The sequence below is a fragment of the Vulpes lagopus genome, chromosome 4 (genome assembly GCF_018345385.1).
Source record: "Vulpes lagopus strain Blue_001 chromosome 4, ASM1834538v1, whole genome shotgun sequence".
In the NCBI taxonomy this organism is placed as follows: Eukaryota; Metazoa; Chordata; class Mammalia; order Carnivora; family Canidae; genus Vulpes; species Vulpes lagopus.
Window position 1 is genome coordinate 6505761 of NC_054827.1, and position 19934 is coordinate 6525694.

Consider the following 19934-nt stretch of genomic DNA (forward strand, 5'->3'; position numbering starts at 1 on the left):
GGGGCTTTGGGTTGTATGTTAAGTGAGTATGACACAGTAGTTGTTGAATTTCAAATCAGATTGGAGGGATATTTCGGGATGGTGTTTTTTTTTTTTTTTGGACTTTTACTATATGTTTGAAGATTGATTTTTTTTTTTTTAATTTAAAGAAGTTAAAAATGCAGTAAAAGACTACATCCCCTTAGGAATGGATCGACTCCAAATCCCTGGTTTGCTCCTCTCAGCTATGAGATGTTGGGGAAAATGGCTTAATCCCTCTAATTCAGTTTCTCATGTGTGATTGAGAATTTCACCCTCTTGTTTCCTCTGCTTCGTTCTCAAGGTCCTTATGCAATGTAGGTTATGAATAAATAAACATGCTATCTCCATTCCGTGTCCTTCAGATAATGGGTCAGTCCTTGTCATTCTTGAGCATTACCTAATACTTGGTCATCTCATCACTTCTTTCCTTGAATTCTTGTTGGTTTTGCAGTATCCTTTGGATTTCGTAATAACTAGTTTTTAATTTTATTTTTTCTGACTGTTCTTAGTCTCCTGCACAGACCATTGTTTCGTCCAGCTTCCAAAATATTGATAATTCTCATGATGTCAGCTGCTGCTTCTCCTTTTACAGTCTGTATTTTCCTTGGTGGGGTTCATCTCTTCCAGTGCTCCACCAGCTTCATGCTGGTAGTACCAAAGAAGTATGCCCATCTTCGTGTCCTCCCAGCTCCAGATCCCACTGCTTACCAATCATTTCAGCGTGATTTCTTACAGAGACCACAAATACCAATGTGCATATCCAACCCGTGTTCTCCTTTTCCAATCCATCCTTCCTGTGAGCACATATTCCGTGTTTGTATCATCCGTGTATACTTTCATCCTCAACCCCTGCCTCTGTGTTGTCCCACGCATGTAGCTCCCAAGTGGTGGGTTTTCTGAAAAATGTTTTTCTGCCTCTTTCCTCTCCATCCCCATTTCCACCGCCGTGGCTCCCACCCTTGTTAATTCTGTATCAGATTATTTCAGAAGCTTCTTCAATTTTTCCACTTCCTGTTTTGCTCCTCCAGCCCACCTACTACACTGCCTTCAGGACAAGCTGTTCTTTCTATAATATACAATGTAAATACCACGAGTCCTACATGTACCTTCTAATGGTTCTTGAGAGACTTGAAGAAAAAGTCCACCTTTGGCATGGCAGATGCAATTCTGTGTAGTTCTGCAGACTCAGGCAGGTCCACTCTGTCTCTTGCTCGATGGTAGGCATGCATCCTGCATACATACTTCTTCTGCAACCCTAGCTCCAGTTCCGTGTTCACAGGTATGAGTTGCTTATGAGATTTCTCTAGAGGAGCGATCCTGTCTACCATTCTTTTCAGCCTAGCATCATAGCAATACCACGGAGACACACAGGAACTGTTTGATGAATGACTCAATAAATCAGAGCATGTGTTTTATGTACTTATTATATGAGATATACTTGTGTTTATACTCTGGCACATGAGCTGCTTTAGTTAAGGAATTATATTAGATATTTTTAAATGTCCTACATCTCTTAGGATAGTGTGACACATATGTAAGATTCAACATAAAAATTCCATGAATGAATGAATACTACTTCTACCAACTAACAAAATCTGGGCATCACTTTTTATTCACAAACGACTCCCTCCAGAAAAGAGGCCCTCCATGTAAGGGGTCATGGGAATCTATGGTATTCAAGCTGAAGGAAAATATAAGAGGAAATAAATGGAAGGAGAGAGAAAAATCTGTGAGAACATCAATAAGAATATTGATATCTAACTGCTTCTAGAGATAATCTCTTCTGTCTCTGGAATTTCTGATCTATTTTAGTGCTGCTGGTATTGAGACTTGAAAGGTTTTTGTTTTGTAAATATTAGAAATTCTATCAGCTATTGGGGGAAAACATGGGTTTAAGAGCTAAAAAGACTTGAATTTTAATTTTTTCTGGCACTTTTCTTAGCTATTAGGTTTGTGCTAATTAACATTTCTAGTGCTCAATTTTCTCATTTGTAAAAATGTCTGTAATATTTCAGCCAAAATTTATTGAAAACTCACTGTTGGGTGTCAGGCACTGTGATAATGTTGACCAGGGATGACAGATTATAAACATCGCCACATCCCTATTTGTTAGGTGTTGTCATCATTCTCACTATTGCTCTTATCCTGTTACATCATTATACAGTATCAGACTAATATGTAATACAGTATAATGTCACTGAATGGGTTGATCATGAGGATTAGGTTATAAATGTTATGCTGCACTGTTATTTATAACATTTGGATTTATTTATTTATTTATTGCAGATGAAGAAAATGAGTCACAAAAAGTTTACAGGAACTAGTGAAACTCAAAGCAGGAAATGAATTTTCTAACCAGGAAGCTGCATGTAATATGCATAGCCTTCAGCCCTGTGCTCTGTGGTGTGAATCATCAGTGCAGTCACCTGACAGCGCTAGGATGAGCATGAGGCAACATGCGGCCAATGCTTGTGCATAGTAATATTTAGTGAACTTCTACTACTACTACTACTACTACTACTACTACTACTACTACTACTACTACAGATATAACACGTGTCGTTTTTCTTTGACTGTGAGTGCTATGAGGCCAGAAGCAGCTAGGCTCATGCTTATCCTCTCTCATACTACCTTGAAGCATTCTTTGCCCGTTTTAGAGATTCAACAATTATGAATGACTCATTTTATGAACGATTCATTTATTTATTGAATTAGACTTCTTCATAAGTAATGTAAAACAGATGGTCTGCTACTTATTTAACCTCATAATAATGGGGACATAATGCCATGCACTTGGGAAAGCTTTGCTGACACCACAGAGCTTCGGGAGGGCTGGGGCCACTGCTGAGAAATTGCAAATTCCACACAAAGGAGGGCTAGGAGGCTCTCCCCACTGGGGAAATCATGAGAATCTTAAAAGATCTGACCTAGGTACCATAAAGATTTTAAGCAATCTACCATTTTACCACTTCCTGTTTTGCTCCTCCAGCCCACCTACTACACTGCCTTCAGGACAAACCTAAATGAATTTCAAAATTATCATTAGTAAAAGGACCTGTTTCTCTTGGCTTTTCAAAAATCCTTTTTTTTTTTTTTGAGAAATATTTTGCCTATGATAAAATGCTCCTATCTTAAATCCACTCTCTTTTCCCCCCAAGTTTATGCACCCATGTTACTATTACCACAATCAAAATAGAGAATATTTTTATCACCCCCAGAACTTCCCTTTGCACCTTCCAGCAATGCCCCACCATCTGTATCTTCAGGCAACTACTGCAATGCTTTCTCTCAATTTAGATTGTATTTGTCTTTTCTAGAGTTCTTGTAAATTGAATCCTATAACATGTATTTTTTAGGTTAGCTTCTGTCACTCAGCTTAATGTTTTGAAAGCCATTCATGTAGTTCACAGCTCAAGAGTTAATTTTTTTCATATTACTCAGTAATGTTCTATTGTATGGATACACTGAAGTTTACTTAGGCATTCACCTTTGATGGACATTTGGGTTGTTTCTAGTTATTGGCTAATAAAGCTTATGTGAACATTTGTGTGCAAGTTATTGTGGAGAAATGTGTTTTTATTTATCTAGGGTAAATACCTAGGAGGAAATTTATGGATTGCATTTGTAAGTGTATATTCAAATTCATAAGAATCTGCCAAAATGTTCTGCAAATGGTCATACCATTGCACATTCTCATCAGTGATATATGAGCATTCCAGCGGCACCACATCCTCTCCAGCCCTTGCTTTTGTCATTTCTTAATTTTGGCCATTGTGGCGGCTGTTCCCTTTTAACAAATGGTTTTATTTTTTATTTTTTTTTAAATTTTACTTATTTATTCATGAGAAACAGAGAGAGAGGGAGAGAGGCAGAGACACAGGCAGAGGGAGAAGCAGGCCCCATGCAGGGAGCCTGACGTGGGACTCGATCCCAGGGCTCCAGGATCACGCCCTGGGCTGCAGGCAGCGCTAAACCGCTGCACCACCGGGGCTGCCCAGTAGTTTTTAATTAAATTGTGGGTCACAATTCACAATAAGTGGAGACCAACATTCAAAAAAAAAATAGAGTAGAAAAAACATATCTAAGGGCATCACGTGTAGAAAGGCATACATTGATAATGGGGACACTATCATCTGTAAGGGAGTAAAAATTGAGTGCTGGGGAGAAGTCTTAGATCTTCCAATGGGTTCTTGGCTCTCCAAAACCCAACCATAGCTTTTGAATCCGCATTTAATTTCTATTGGGTTTTATGGGCTGTCATGTGAGTAGCACTGGCATTAAGGATATCCAAAGCATATGAAAGATAGAGGCTATAAAATTATAGTGAATAGAGGGCTGTCACTAAAGGACTTTCTCTGGACCAAGTGCTCAATCTCAAAGTCATAGAGTGACAGGTGCCTGGTAGCTGCCTGGTGGGTGCTGCTTACGCTTGATCCCTGGTGATTTGGTGTGTGATGCGAGCTTTGGGAATTAAGTAAAAATAGTTTATATTTTATTATTTAATTTTACAGAAGCTACCAAATCCATTAGAATATGTCAAATGCTGAGAAGAAAGAGTGGTGACACTATTTAAATGAATATCTAGCAGCTGTAGAAGTTACAAGATGTTTTCTCATATGAAGCAAAAGTTAAGTTCTCTAAAAAATTTTACAGAAACTATTTAAAAACTTATCTTCCTTTTTTTGGAAAAATAAGAGTAGAATGTCTTCTTTAAAACTATGTTTATGTGGTTATATATTTATATTAATTGGTACTTTCCATATGGAATTTGATTACCACTAAATAAGTTACCTTAAAAGTGTCTTAGCAAATACGGTAGTTATAAAATTATATTCAATGTTAACAGCTTTTACATTTTTAATGTGACTTTTAACTATAATATTTTTGTCATTTTTAATCCATTGCATTACTTTCTGTATGTAAAAAGCCTCAATATAAGTAGGTTTATGGTATTAAGATTTTATGGGGGAGGCCATAAGGGAAAAGGTCTATAAAAGGATCCTTAGGGGGTGATAATGAAAAAAGGGCTGGATAGCACTGCAGTAAAGGAAAGTGTTCTAAAATAATATTTTGTTTTACCTTTATAGTTCCATATGATTTTAACTACATATAAAGTTACATATTTATTTACTTTACATCTATACACTAGATATGCTATACACATATTATATAAACATAGATCTTGCACCTGCACAGACCCAAGTGCATACTGACTTTGAATATGAGGTGCATTTCTTATTGTAGATAGTGGTAAAAAATACTGAAAAACACAGATGAATGAATCAGATATGAATCTTAATGGCAATAATAAATCTCTTTACTGACTCTCTCTTACACACCAGGTACTGTGCTAAGCATTCAGTATTTCATGCATTCCTCTTTACATCTTTGTGCTTTTACATATAAGCAAGCTGAAGTTCAGACACATGGAATACCCAACCTTAAACACTGACTTAGTGGCAAACCTGAATTTATGCTTAGACCTGGCTCATTGGAAGGGACAGGCTCTTTTTGCTCTTTTTGTCTGTTCTTGCCTTTGACTGTGTATATAGTACAGCAGTTATATGAATAAATAATGGTAAAAATCTGGGGAAAACATGCAATTCCTACAAAATGCTGTGGAGAAATAAGTTATTTTATCTAACAAGAACTGGTTGGTCAGTGGTGTATTGTTTGGCCTCAACACTGGAGTTATTAGCTGCTTCATCTGTAAAATAAGGCTAATAACTACCACCAACTTCATAAATGCTTTTGGGGCAGGTTAAATGAAACAGTGAATGTAAAGGGCTGAAAGTATAATAATGGCTCAATAATTTTCAAGCCTGATTATAAGCTGTATATAGAGGAGGATATGAATCTACCTGTACCTGAAGTGGTCACAGTCTGGTTGTACATGCCACATTTATAGACCCCGACAAATTCATGCAAGGAGAAAGCAAATACAGTGATTGTTGTGGGCATTCAAGAAGCAAAGATAGCAGCAGTATTTGGACAGGATACATGCCAGTCAGAGACCTTTACGTGCACTCTGAGAAGTGGAGAGGGCTTAGGAAGGCAGAAAAGAAAGGGAACTTATTTTAAGCCAGGGCCAGAATAGAAAGAAGATACAGAGCAGGAAATGAGCTTGGTGTTCAGGGAATGAGACTTTATGAAACCCACACCTGGTGAGAAATGAGACGCAAGACAAGAATGGAAGGCTAGTCACAGAATGAGGAGTTGACAAATTTGCATTCAATTCTTTGAGTAGCTGAAAGCCACCGCCAGTTTCTGGTCAGATGAATGAAGTGGTACCTTTTAGAGCTTACATGTGACATCATGCAGGAGCTGGAGAGATCTGATACTAAAAAACTGATCTGAATGCCATGGCATGAGATCAGTCATACATTCAAGATGGAGTGGACGAGGATGCCAGTGATGGAAATGAGATACACACTGGGGCAGATCTCTCCTGTCCAACCCCCCAAATCAATAGTGTTGGGGGTGTGACATAAGGGAAAAAAAGTAACAAATAACCACCATGTGATTTCAAGGTCTCAAAGAATATGAGAGCCAAGTGTTATGAATAATGTAGAAATAAACAGAATTATAAATCTTTGATTTTCATACCTATTTTATCTAATATAATTATAAACACAGCAATATGAGAGATTTAGATGTAATATTTTCAATCAACCTGAAACCTAACTCTGGGAACGTCATGGGGATAATGGCTGGAGCCCTCAGCATGGATGAGCTGCCACAGGTGGTAGGGACAGGTGCTGTGTGAGTAAACTTGCACTTACAGCAATTTGGGGGGTACTTGTACCACTATGCAGCAGCGTCAATTTACTCACAGATGCTGGTAAGGCCTTTTTGTTCCCACATTTGGGGCAGACTTCACTCAAATTAGGTTATCCTTAGTTTTTGCCATAACTGCTTTACTTAGTTGGCAGAGAGGAGGCCTCATTTTTCCTGAGACACAAAAAAACCTATCCACAGAGTCAACACCTGATGCTCTGTCCAGGTCCTTCTGTGTGACCCAGTGCAGCATCTGCTGCCATTTACCAGACTAAAAATATGAGAAAGGAACTTGAATAGCAAATGTTACTTTGAATGTTAGTATGAAATAATAGCAAAAATTCTGTCAAGTAATTCATCAATATTTCAGTATTCACTCCTTGCTGCAACAATATTAACAGAGAAAAAAATAAGTGAGATTGAAGAAAGGCAACTGAATGCTAACAGATGTAAAATAATTTTTTAAATGTTTTTGTTTTGGACCAAAAATCTTACTGAGGCTTAAATGTTTTTAGCTGTAACATCACCTATGACTTTGCACACTTGATTTCATGGATGTCAGATCAATTAGGCTAAATCACTGATAATATGAAGAGTGGTGAGATGTGTGTCCTTCCACAGAAATACTTGTTTTATATTATTATATATTGTCATATATTATATATTACTTATATTATTAATTACTACTACAGGGCTTTCCTGTTTCAGTCTAATTTTATTTTCGTGGTGCAAATAATTAATGTCTTCTCTTGTATTTGGTGCAGTATGTTATAGCAAACATCACAAAAATTCTCTTAATAAACTGTGTTTACTTGAAAATAATTTTATATTAGTAGATGATGAAGAAAAAAAGATTTAATTCATACTCACTGTGGTAGTGTTGCTGGCAGGGAACGTCTAATAATGGAATGAACTTGTCTGTAAACGTCCAGTTTAGACATACATCGGCAGGAAGTGTGATTGGCAAAACTGATTGTTACTGGTTTGGGGCCTTGAGAGAGAGGCACTGTAATTTCAAACAACTACAGAGAAGGGACAAAGAGAAGAAAAAATTACATCAATGTGAGAAAGCACTTATGGTAAACGTTGGCATCCAAAAAGAGTGAGATTAATTCTTTGTGATGAGGCCGTGCTGCATAATGTATGCAGGATGCAGAAGTTTTTTATAATTACATCGCAAAAACTGTTTTGCTTGTAATCTGTATCCTTTATCAGAATAATAAATAGTCCATATGTTTATCTCATATCACTCTTATAAAGCATATTACAATTTTGATAACCAGCTAATGATTACAGACCAGAGACACAGCAGACCACCATGTTCAGGGAAAAATAATTTTTTTCAGAGTCCTAGATTATTCCAAGGGTTACTAAAAAGTCACACAGATATAAATATCTTTGTGATATAAGAGTAAAGAGCTATTGGCCACACAACCTAGAAGTGTTTGGTTAAGTCCTATTCTATGTAAACTGAATACAGAGACTTAAAACTGATTTTTATTCCAAATTGAATTTCTACCTCAAAGTAGTTTTACATTTGTCCAAGATAGCTTATGAGTTTCTTATGTTCGAAAGAAAAATAAACACATTCATCACTGAATAGAGGTTTGTTTCTGCTATTTTGACAAAGGTATTATGAAAGTAATAAGCTTAAAATAAAGTGGGACATTACACATGTTTGTGGGTTAGAGTCTCAAGATTTAAAGTCTTATTCTGAATGCCTTGTCTATAGGGGACTTTAATTCTCCTCTTCCTTCTTCAAAGTCAACATTTTAAACTGAATATACAAATAAATTAGTGATTAAGAAAACTAAGTGGATTTACATTCCCAAGGTTCTTAAAATCTAAATGATCAATAATAATGGTAAAAGTGAAATCCTGGCCATTACTTGCTTGATAGGATCAGTTTGTTGTCCAAAAACTGTAGCTGAACTGCTCTGATGATATTTGGTGCCTTTTAGGCAATCTGAGCACAGTTAAAAATGATGATAAACTCCAGACCCTTGTGATTTGGCCCATCACTATAATTTCATGCCAACACCTAAAGATCATTGAACAGATACCTAAATTATAAAATGTACATTTTCTTCATTTGAAAGGTATTCATATATATTCATTGAAAAATTCAGCAACTTAGCATATATGTGCCTTAGGAAGAATAGGTGCAGGGTCACACCCTGACAGGGCATTTTTAATAGCAACCCCATTTGTAATTTGTGTGAACTTGAAAGAGTCATTTAATTTATCTAAGCTATAAATTTCTTTAAAAATCAGTAAACTGAGGAAACATTTGACCCATTGCTCATGGGACTGTTATAAAAATTGCACAAGCTAATGACTATCAGTGTGATATGCATACCGATTGCCAGAACGATGTGTTCTTATTTGAATACATTCTCAAGATTCTGGATCTTCTCCAGAATACTATCCATGCTACCTAGATAATCTCAGCATATTCCAATACTACGACTTTGACCAGTGTCTTCCCTAGAAGGACATTTGTTTATGCAGTTTGGGAGAAACTTCCTATTGGACAAAATGTCACTGATAGAAATCCTTTGCAGTAGGTATAACTATTTTAAGACAGAGAATTCTGCAGTGTCTAAATATACTGCATTTTATCTACTTCTTAGGATGTTTCAGGACCCTACATTAAAAACCAGTGTAAGAGAAGAAATATAAAGTGGTTTAGAAATAAGCAATATTTAATAAATTGCTTATTTGATTTTTGTATGTATAAAATTTGATCATTATTTAAACCCTATATTAGTAGAAATGATAGGAAGATGTACAGATCTGCTCATAAAATCCTAAGAATTTATGTCTAATAGGCATTTAGATTTGTGTCTAGAGCTTAGGCGAGCCATTTAAAAGCCAACGATATTAAAGCTGTAGTTGAAGTCTTGGACATTACTTGGAGATTACTTGGCGAGAATAATTTTGAATGAAAAGAAGAAATGTCTCATAATAGAAACCCGGAGAACAGGTGCACTTAAGGAGTGAAAAAAAGGCAAATGAAGTAGTAAATATGTCTGGGAAGAAGAAAGATGTGAAGACGGAGAACCAAGAGGAGTTTATTGTTAAACCAAAAGAAGCCAAAGGAAAGAGGAGAGCTTCAGAAAGGTGTCTGTGGGTATAGGTGTGATGTCCCGGAGAAATAAAGTGTAAGGATAGAGTGGGAACAAATGGGGACCAAAAGCTGCCCTAGGTGATCTGAGGGGCCAGGCTATGAGACAGGAGCAGTGGGGCTTGGGTGGGGGGCAGCGGCAGGAAGGGATGGAGAGGCAGTGAGGACGGACAGCCTCCAGCCACTGCTTGGGGTGGGGGTGGGGGTGTTAATGTCCACAATCAGGACCTGCCTGTGAGGACCACAATCAGGACCTGCCTGTATACTTAGGAACTGGGGATCTGAAGAACGTTCTAATGAGATGAGAACGCTTAAGTGAACATCACGAAAGCATCTTCCTGAAAATAAGCCTGACTCTATTTTCAAAGGGAGGAAGAGATTTGTATCCATGAACACACGGACTACAGGGATAAAGGGACAAGAAAAGAGGCACTAAAAAAAATCACTATTTAGAAAACTATTCTTTCCTCTAAGTTGAACTCATTCATAAGCATGAAAACTATGCTCACTCAGTTAAGTGTCTGCTTTGGGCTCAGGTCATGATCCCAGAGTTCTGGGATCGAGCCCCGCATCAGGCTCCCTACTCGGCAGGGAGTCTGCTTCTCCTTCTCCCTCTGCCTTTTCCCCTCTAAAACTCTCTCTCTCTAATAAATAAATTCTTTAAAAAATCCTATGGTTCAATATGAGAAAAATTTACTAATAGTATAAATAAAACCCCAATACTTTAACTACTGATGTTTCATTTCTCTTATTTAAGTCTAGGTAGGCAAGTGACCAGCTGAAATCAGTTAATTTGATCAAAAGGATTCAATAAGCTGAAAATTTAAAGCAAAGAAAAAAAACCCAAAACTTTCCTTCTCTTGAAATGCATCTTCCACCTCCAAATTTTTACCTGAATTTTTTCATCTAGTTTCTTTAATTCTCTGCTTGACTGTGTCAGCGGCGACAAAATTCAAGGATCCAGAGAAAGATGCCTTGACCAATATTAAACGTAGAAAGGTTCTTGGTAATCAATTTGTCTTCCTCTATTAACTTCTACTAACTACCAACCTCTATAATCTATCAACTTCAGAAAAATGAGGAGAGTGTGCCATATGTGTGTGTATTAGGGCACAATTGTGAGCCACCTATTGTGGCTCTTTTGAAGGGGACTCTTCCATTTTCCAATATCTTTCTGCACTGGTCTTAGGTGTGTATATTGATTGACTTTTCTCACTTAGGACTTTATGGTTTCTACTAACTTTTTAGTAAGTATGATAAATTCTGTTTTCTGCCTTACAGACCAATTTGTGAATTTTGAATTACTTATATTACTAAGAATGTCCACAGACCCTTTTTCCTAATCAGATAGTATACGCTTAGAAAATGTAAACTTTTTTGAACTAAAAATAGTAATAATTTGAATCACCATATAAACTCACAAGACGCCCCCTGCAAATAAATAAACTTTCCAAATTAACCAGCAACTTCCCTCCTTTACTAGAGATAGAAGAATAACCCAGAGCGGAGTCTTAGAAACAAGTATTTGAGTTCTGCACCTGCAGTTTACTACTTCTATGACTGGGAAGAATGATCTAATTGCCTTTTGCCTCTCTTCTGTTATCTATAAAATAGGGATAATAATGGTGTGATTTCCTAGTGGAGTTCTTTGGATGATGATTCTCCTTCAAAATTGAGTTGAATCTTCATTTGAGGAATTATAACATTTCTGCTTAAATTTTTACCTTCTTTAGTTTTCAGTAACTATTTATTGAGTACCTATGAGATACCGAGCTCCAAGCACCTGCTAGCTTCTCAAAATAACAGTCATCAATCAATGACCCTTGCCTCATGCAACTCTCTGTCCCTCCCTCTCTCATACATATATGCACACACATACATACATGCATGCATGTACATATCTATAAAGATACTATGTTAGAATTTTTAAAATATCAAATAGTTCAACAAATTCTGTTAACATACCTGCATTTTAACTCTCATGAAATCTGTGCTTGCCATTATAGGAAGATCTGAACCAACATAGTAACTATAACTTTTTCTCAAAAGTCTCAAGGTCTATCCATGCATATCACTATTGAAACAATAAATAAATTCTTCATATTTTAATAAAACAAGAATCCTTATACTAAACTGTTTTGTGTCTTCATGTGTGCACAGTAGTATTTTCTATTTTAGAATTAAGCTCATAGAGTGTAATGTTCATGTATTATGTTCATCATTAGCTAATAATTCCATGTATATGTGTGCCCAGTCAGTACTAATTGAGGATGATGACATTTATTCTTTGATATTCTGAACATGATGATTTTCCTAAAACAGTTTTATGCTATCAAGTGAACTGTTCTTGAACAATACGTGATAAGAGCTTGTACCTAATTTAGGATCTAAGTAGTAATAAAGTTCGTAATGGAGACTGATGGTACACTCTCTGCACATGCCTGTTAGAACAGTTGTTGGTTTTGAAGATCAAAAGGTTTATATAAAGATGGCATTTAAACAAGCTTGAACGGGGGGCGGGGGTAGAAAAAAGTGTGTATTCTACAAAATTGCAATAAATAAGAGGAAAAGAAGCATTTCCAAATGAGAGGGTCCCAGTTGTTTGTTACCTACTGGAATTCCTTAATAAGAATATCTAAATAGTCGATTCTCACCAACAAGAATGGACTTCAAATAAAGCCATCTTTTCAAACAATAGATTGTTTACACCAGCATAGCAACAGTTGTAAAGCAACAATTCCTACTTCTACTTATCTTGCAGGCTATTCAAGAAAAAGGTGTAGAACTTCCTTACTGACGAGATCCTGGATTACAGTTTAGTATTACATTCAAAAGGAATGTTTGTGAGGGAACAATTATCAAAAAAAAAAAAAAAAAAAATGGCCTCCCTTTACAGCACCTTTATTACACCCTGAAATATAACCAGTTTCTCTTTATAGCATATCTCATTGCCACACTTAATTTAAATATTCCAACCCTGAGTCATCAATTAAGTATATAATTAAGTATAGAAGCACTTTATAGCTTCTGGAAAGTATGGTTAATAATTGCAAAATGAGAGAGAGGAACTATGTGGCATTTAAAGAAACAATCCCCAAAAAAAAAAAAAAATAAATAAAGAAACAATCCCCCCCCCCAAAAAAAGAAACAATCCCTAAAAATTGAAAAAGGTGAAAATTAAAGGTCCACTGACAGCTTCTCAAGTGAGCATATAACACGTGGCTCACTCTCAAGGGCCTACAGAACTGAAATCAGATCTGGGAAGAACACAGGATAGCAGATCCTAACGGATGTGCTTTTGTACTTAGTTAATTTTCACATGTTGTTTTACGTGAAATGCATACACAATGATATAATTAAAAACTCCAATTCAGGAGTTTTAGAAATACTGAATAAAATTTGTGCACAGGATCAATACTTGGAGTTGGAAGAAAGGAGTATTTTTAGCAGATGCATTTTTTTTTTCTTAAGGAAAGTGTTCTTCCTAAACTTCTGATAACTGGTATTTTCCCCCCACATCTGGATAAAACCTGATTTCCCACAACTGTGTTTGCCAGATATTAATTAGCTAAAGATTTCAAACAAATCACATTCTGCTTGTTGATTACACATATGAGTGTAATCTTTCAGACTGCTGCAGTGCAAAATAATACCTCTAAGTTTCATTCTATAGTTGCACATTTTACTTAGGTTTAAATATATTCTGCTATAGAAGGAAAATTTTGTGAAGCACTCAGGTCAACTCAGATATAATCTGGCATGTTTTTGCTAATATATGCTTTTATTTCTTTATAAGATAATAAAGAATAGACTGGCTTATTGTTTTTTTGGAATGGCAACACAGAATTTTAAATACTGCTGTGCATGTCCATCAGAATGAGCTAGAAGAGACCCGTTCCCACACTGAGCCAAGTCCTTCAGCTGGCACTCACGGACACAGCAAAGAGGCTGTGTTTTCTTCAGCTCCAACCCCAAGATTTCTACGGAAGCCCCATGGGCTTGGTATTTTTTCTTTCTCATTCCTATCTCCAGTAAACCTACATAAGGTAAATACTAACATTTAAATAACTTTTTAGTCCAAATGTTTGGCTCAAAAGCAGATGACTTTCTTCTGCTTCTACTTGAGTCATCAAATAATTTATCTTTTGCAAAATTTGCTTTCTACTTTTTGGTTCTATCTCTTAAATATACAACTTCTCATAAGAAAATATACTGAAAGCATATGTTTATGAAAGAGGTCAAAAAGACACCCAATCTACTTCTTAGAAGCAGATAGCTAAGAGGACTTTGAAGCAGTTGTGACCTATTAGTTCACTTTGGAATGCTTAGTGCATATGGTTTCACTTTTCAACTAATGGCTGGCTTCCTCACACATTCTGGTAACCTGCCCTTCACTGAGCCCCATAAAAAAATTCTAGGAAGTTTTTATAAAAAACTTGGGTTTTAAATTACTTAAGGTACATTGTCCTTAAAATTTATATGATTCTAGTTGGTGACTTTTGTTGCTAAAATATATGTCTGGAACTCCTTTAACAAGACAAAAACTCTTTTTTTTCTTCCCTTCAGAAAATACAGCGGTAAGAAACTTCCTTTTATGTTTGAAAGAGATCATCACATGCTCCCATTTATAGTACATTGAAAATATAATAAAAATACACTTTGAAAAGGTATTGCTTAGGTATAAGCTTTTACAAGTTGCAATATTAGCAAAAATGTTAAATACACGTTAAAATACTGCCTTTGGGAGTTTCATAACTCACTGTCCTTGATACGCATTTTCATAAACCCTTGCATTTCTTTTTCACAACACTTAGACTACTTTTATAACTTGATAAATGTTGATTGACTTTCCCCACTAAATTCTAAGCTCCATTATTCAGGACCCGTACATCACCATATACTCACTATATAGCAGAGTACAAAGCACAATATAGTAGGTGCTTCATCACACTTGCTTAATTGAATATAAATTAAAATAATTGCTTTTATGATTAAAAACAATCTGAGTGGATTCTTCGGGTTAGAGAGAGGGTGTGATATTAAGAAATCAAAAGGAGAAATGGATGGGACTATCAATGATTCAATGTTGGATTTCCCTTAGCATTGGCTTTTGCTCTTCTCTCCTGACATGTGAACAATCTAGCTAGTGACAAGTACACCAGGGATTCAAACAGCATTTATCAATATGATGTTTCCTCTCAAATCTATAGCTAAGGATCCAGTCACTGCTGTAGAATTTTAGAATCACATGCCCTATCTTCTGGCACGTCCACCTAAATATCACTCAGATTTTTCAAAATCAACAAATTCATGACTACCTTTGACTCTAAATCCATTCCCTTTTCTTTATTCAATTTAGTGCCTAGTGTTTACTATGTGCCAATAATTGTGCTATGCTCCAGGGTAATACCCAAACCCAGTCTCTGCTTTCATGGATTTTAGAGCTTAGAGACTAGAACAACCTGACAGATGAGGTAAGGAGGCTAAACTATGAGCAATAGAGAATGCTATGGAGCATACAACAGGATGCCCGAGAGGTGAATTCATATCTAGAACGAACGATGAGCAGAAATTAGCAAGATGAGCAGGAATATCAGGACAGTGTGTAAGGAGATGGTTTAGACACAGAGTAGAGTATTGTAGTGACTCCGAGGTAATAAGAGATATTGTCATAATTTAAGGAGTAAATGAATTTGGATCCTTGTGGAAAGTAGTTTTGGGGAAAAGCATTGACAACTGAGGCTGCAGAGTTAGGTGGCAGCCAGATCACAGGGCCTAAGTAAACCATGTTGAAGGATGTCACCTAAAAGGAGAGTGCTGCCCCAAATATTTAACAGCTTAGAAAGTTTGCATCAATCCATCAGAACCCATGCTAGCCTGGGCAGAAACTGACTTATCATTTAGAGAAGAAAAAGCCTCACTGGTATAATGTAGCCAAATGGATCGGAGGGAAGTAAGAGTGGAGATATAGGACCAGTCACTAGGCTGGCCTAGGTGATTGATGAATGCGGCCTATATCAAATGAGATCAGCAAGATGAAGACAATGGATGGATTCTAGCCATGTCTGGAAGGGAGATTTAACTGGAATTGTTGATTGGGCTTTGAGTGAAAGGAAGAATAACTTGGATTAACCAACAAGATGAGTGGTGTCATTTACTAAGAGAATACCCGAAGGAGACAAATGTTTAGTTACTTGCTCTTCTATCTGTGTGGCTGGGGTGGCGCACGTGAACCATGACCTATGAGAAGGGAAGCCAAGTCACAGCCTTGAGTATGGGAACCATGAGAGAAATTTGAGCTGGAGATGAGGATTTGGGAAATCCTCACGAAAATCAAAACAGTGCTAATGAAGACACGTAGAGAGAGTCTGTGGAGTCAGAAAAGGCATGCTGAGACAGCATACTGAGACCTGAGTACCTTATTTTCAATTCACTTCAAATTTATAATTCAAACTCTGCTAATCTTTGGAAAACTGAAGTGCTAATATGAAACTACTCTGCTGTTCTAAGGATACATATATTAAAAAACACTACCGCTTCGCAGATCAAAATTTGCAAGAATTGTGATTATTGTACATGTCAGGCCTATCAAAACAAAACTTGAAAACAACACAAACCGACAACAAGAAACCGGACCTCGAAAATTTTATAGGTAAATTCTGATTTGTCGTATGAGCAGATGACTGGGAGGAAGTGGACAAAATGAAAGATTTCAACATCATAAATCTGTTATAGAAGTCATCCTAAATTCCCTGAAGGCTGGCTGTGAAGAGGATGCAGTTCAGGGAGAATTGATTCCATATAACCTAGACTTGATTTTCTTAGAGAAAAAATATCCTATGTAAGGATACCAGACCACATTCCGTTTCACCTACCCATACCTTACACTTAGCACTAAATGCTCTTCTTAGCTTGGAAGCCTTCTACTTTCTGAAGCCTGCAACCTTCTGAGGCTTCCACCTGACAGAGAAGTTTGTGTGCTGTTTAGAATACACTCTTACCCTTGAATAAATGCTCTCACTCGGGCACCTGTTAGGTCAACACGGACCTTATCAGGCCACTACACGGAATACGTATGCAGTCGTCACAGAAAAACTGCCAATGGTGAACAGAAGACTCCGTTCATTCATTTTGTTTACTAAAAATGATTTTCTGCTGAGTTCAGATTTTACCTAAGGCATTCCTAGTATCTCTTTGGCACATGTGTAAAGTAAGTGTGTATTCAGGAAGACAATAATAAGAGGAAGAGAATGAAGGGTGACTTTTACTCATATCAGCTATGAATGGGAAAAGAAGGTGAGCATTTTCTCTTTCATTTGTTCAAGAACAAACATTTTTAAAAGATGGATCTGAAATTTATAGCATACAACTTTGGTTAGGCAATCAGATCCATTTATTTAAAAATTACACAAGTGAGTTAATCAAGTATATTATTATTATTATTATTATTAGCCTTCAAGGCAGTAGTTTTAAAATCTGCTTCAGTGAGTAAGGACTAGGGTAAGGGCACCCCCTCACAAGAGTGGTGGGGTAAGCACTGGAGATGTGTCCATATCTTCATTATTTTTCTAGTGAGAGGGTCTTGTTTTTATTTTATTTTTTTAAAGATTTTATTTATTTATTCATGAGAGACAGAGAGAGAGACAGGCAGAGGGAGAAGCAGGCTCCATGCAGGGAGCCTGACATGGTACTCAATTCCGGGTCTCCAGGATCACACCCTGGGCCGAAGGCAGGCGCTAAACCGCTGAGCCACCCAGGGATCCCAGGGTCTAGTTTTTAATGTGCTTCCAAAAGGGAATGTTGCTAATTCTGTGGCAGACACTCAAGGAACCGATGAACAACACAGATTTGTTCTTGGCTTTATGGAGGAGATGGACATTAATCAAATAATAATGACTATATTGTTATAAACTGTTATTATAAGCTGTAGTAAGTGCTATGAAAGAAAAGTATGGGAAATGATTAAGCATTTTAAAGAAATACAAGATCCAACCAGGGAGGTCAGAAAAATCTCCCTCAAGGACTTCTTGAGCCACGTGATTGACACCCAAAGAAGTGGTACCTCAGCAGGGAGGAGGCTAAAAGGTGAGGGTGACTTAAAGATGGGAGTAAAATTGTAGGGCTGGAGGGGAGGGTGGTCCCAGGGACTCAAGGAAGCCTAGCGCATTTGGAAGAACAAACTTAAGACAAGGGACACCTATGTCAGATGATGTTGTGGAGATGGGCAGACACTGAGGTCTGTGATGAAGATTCTGGTCTTATTCTAAGAGAAGTGGGAGATCATTGGAGAGTCTTCATGCTGGAGACTGACACCACCAGATTTGTATTTTATTTTATTTTTTTAAAGATGTTATTTATTTATTCATGAGACACACACACACACACACACACACACAGAGAGAGAGACAGAGAAAGAGAGAGAGAGAGAGGCAGAGACACAGGCCAATGGAGAAGCAGGCTCCATGCAGGGAGCCCGATGTGGGACTTGATCCCTGGACCCCGGGATCACACCCTGGGCTGAAGACAGACACTCAATTGCTGATCCACCCAGACATCCTAGATCTGTATTTAAAAATATCACATTTGGGGGCAATTAAGAGAATGCATGGGGATGAGGGGCAATGGAAGCAAGAGAGCAGAGGGCATGGATTTTTATTAGCTGGAAAGAGATGAAAAGCATCTACAGTGGACTACAGTGATGGTGGTAGACATGGGGACTCAAGATACTTAGGGGATAAATAAACACTTGACTTGGGGACAGGCTGGATGTGTGACAAGAGAAGGGGAATGCCAGGGATGACCCCTGTGTTTCTGACTCGAGATGGTGTCACATGTCAAGAGGGAAAACCACAAGGTTAGGGGATTGTTTGGGCTGAGTGTAGTGCTAGGGATGGAAAGTTCGTCTAAGAAATGATTACTGCACAAAACATTTGAGCATCCATACCTAAAGAAAATATATTTTGAAATATGTAGTTTATATACTAAAATAATAACTATTACACCTTAGAGCAGGAGACATTTTTTAAGATTTTATTTATTTATTCATGAGAGACACACTCATAGAGAGAGAGGGTGAGAGAGAGAGAGAGAGAGAGAGAGAGAGGCAGAGACACAGGCAGAGGGAGAAGCAGGCTCCATGCAGGGAGCCCGATGTGGGACTCAGTCCCGGGTCTCCAGGATCACGCCCTGGACTAAAGGCAGTGCTAAACTGCTGAGCCACCCGGGCTGCCTCAGGAGACATTTTTTAAAGAAAATTCACCTTAAAACATCTTTTTCTATCAACAAGGCATAATAGAAGAATCCAAAGAAGAAATTAGTAATGAAAAACAGCTTTACATATTGTCAACTGGCAACTGATTTTCACCAAGAAAATAAATTAACTCTAAAAAGACAGGAATTTCAAGAATTGAACCAACAAAACAAAATCCCAATGCTAAAACAGTTACTACTTAACTTTATACTTTCACAATATGAGCACTTTGAAAATAAAGTTTCATCTAACAGCCAAATCCAATAAAGCATTTTTGAAATGATAAATAATGAGGCCTTAGAAGATACATTTTATTTGGTGAAATAATTCTTCAAGATCTGTCTTTGGAGGCTATTTCATACATCTCATGTTTAAGACAGATATATAGCCTTTTGGTCTTTGGAAAATGCAAATGATATATCTAGACCTTTTGAGGATCAACTAAACTGATACTGATTTAAGTCAAATCCATAATAATAATATAATCCAGGATACATATCATATTGCTTAATCAAAACATTTAAAAAATATGCTATTAAAGGCATTCCACAAATGTAATTTCCTCAATCACTCACATTTATTTTCTCTAATTTAAAAAAAAATGACATTTCAAGAAACTTACAGGGCCAAAAATCCTTTCATGGAATTTGGTTTAGATATAAAAGCAACAACATTTTTAATAGTAACTTCTTTTTAAAAATGAATGTTGGTTTTTGGAGGCTATCCTGCTGGAATAAATATTTATTTTGACTTTTAAAA

General features: G+C 36.9%; 1 protein-coding gene across 1 annotated transcript in view; it reads right to left on the bottom strand.

Annotated features, from left to right (window-relative positions):
- Nucleotides 1-19934, bottom strand: part of VEGFC (vascular endothelial growth factor C) — a 106502-nt gene that overhangs the window by 11917 nt on the left and 74651 nt on the right. Inside the window, exon 4 of the mRNA XM_041752430.1 lies at nt 7669-7820. Coding sequence (XP_041608364.1) covers nt 7669-7820 — 152 coding nt within the window. The remainder of the gene's footprint in view (nt 1-7668; nt 7821-19934) is intronic.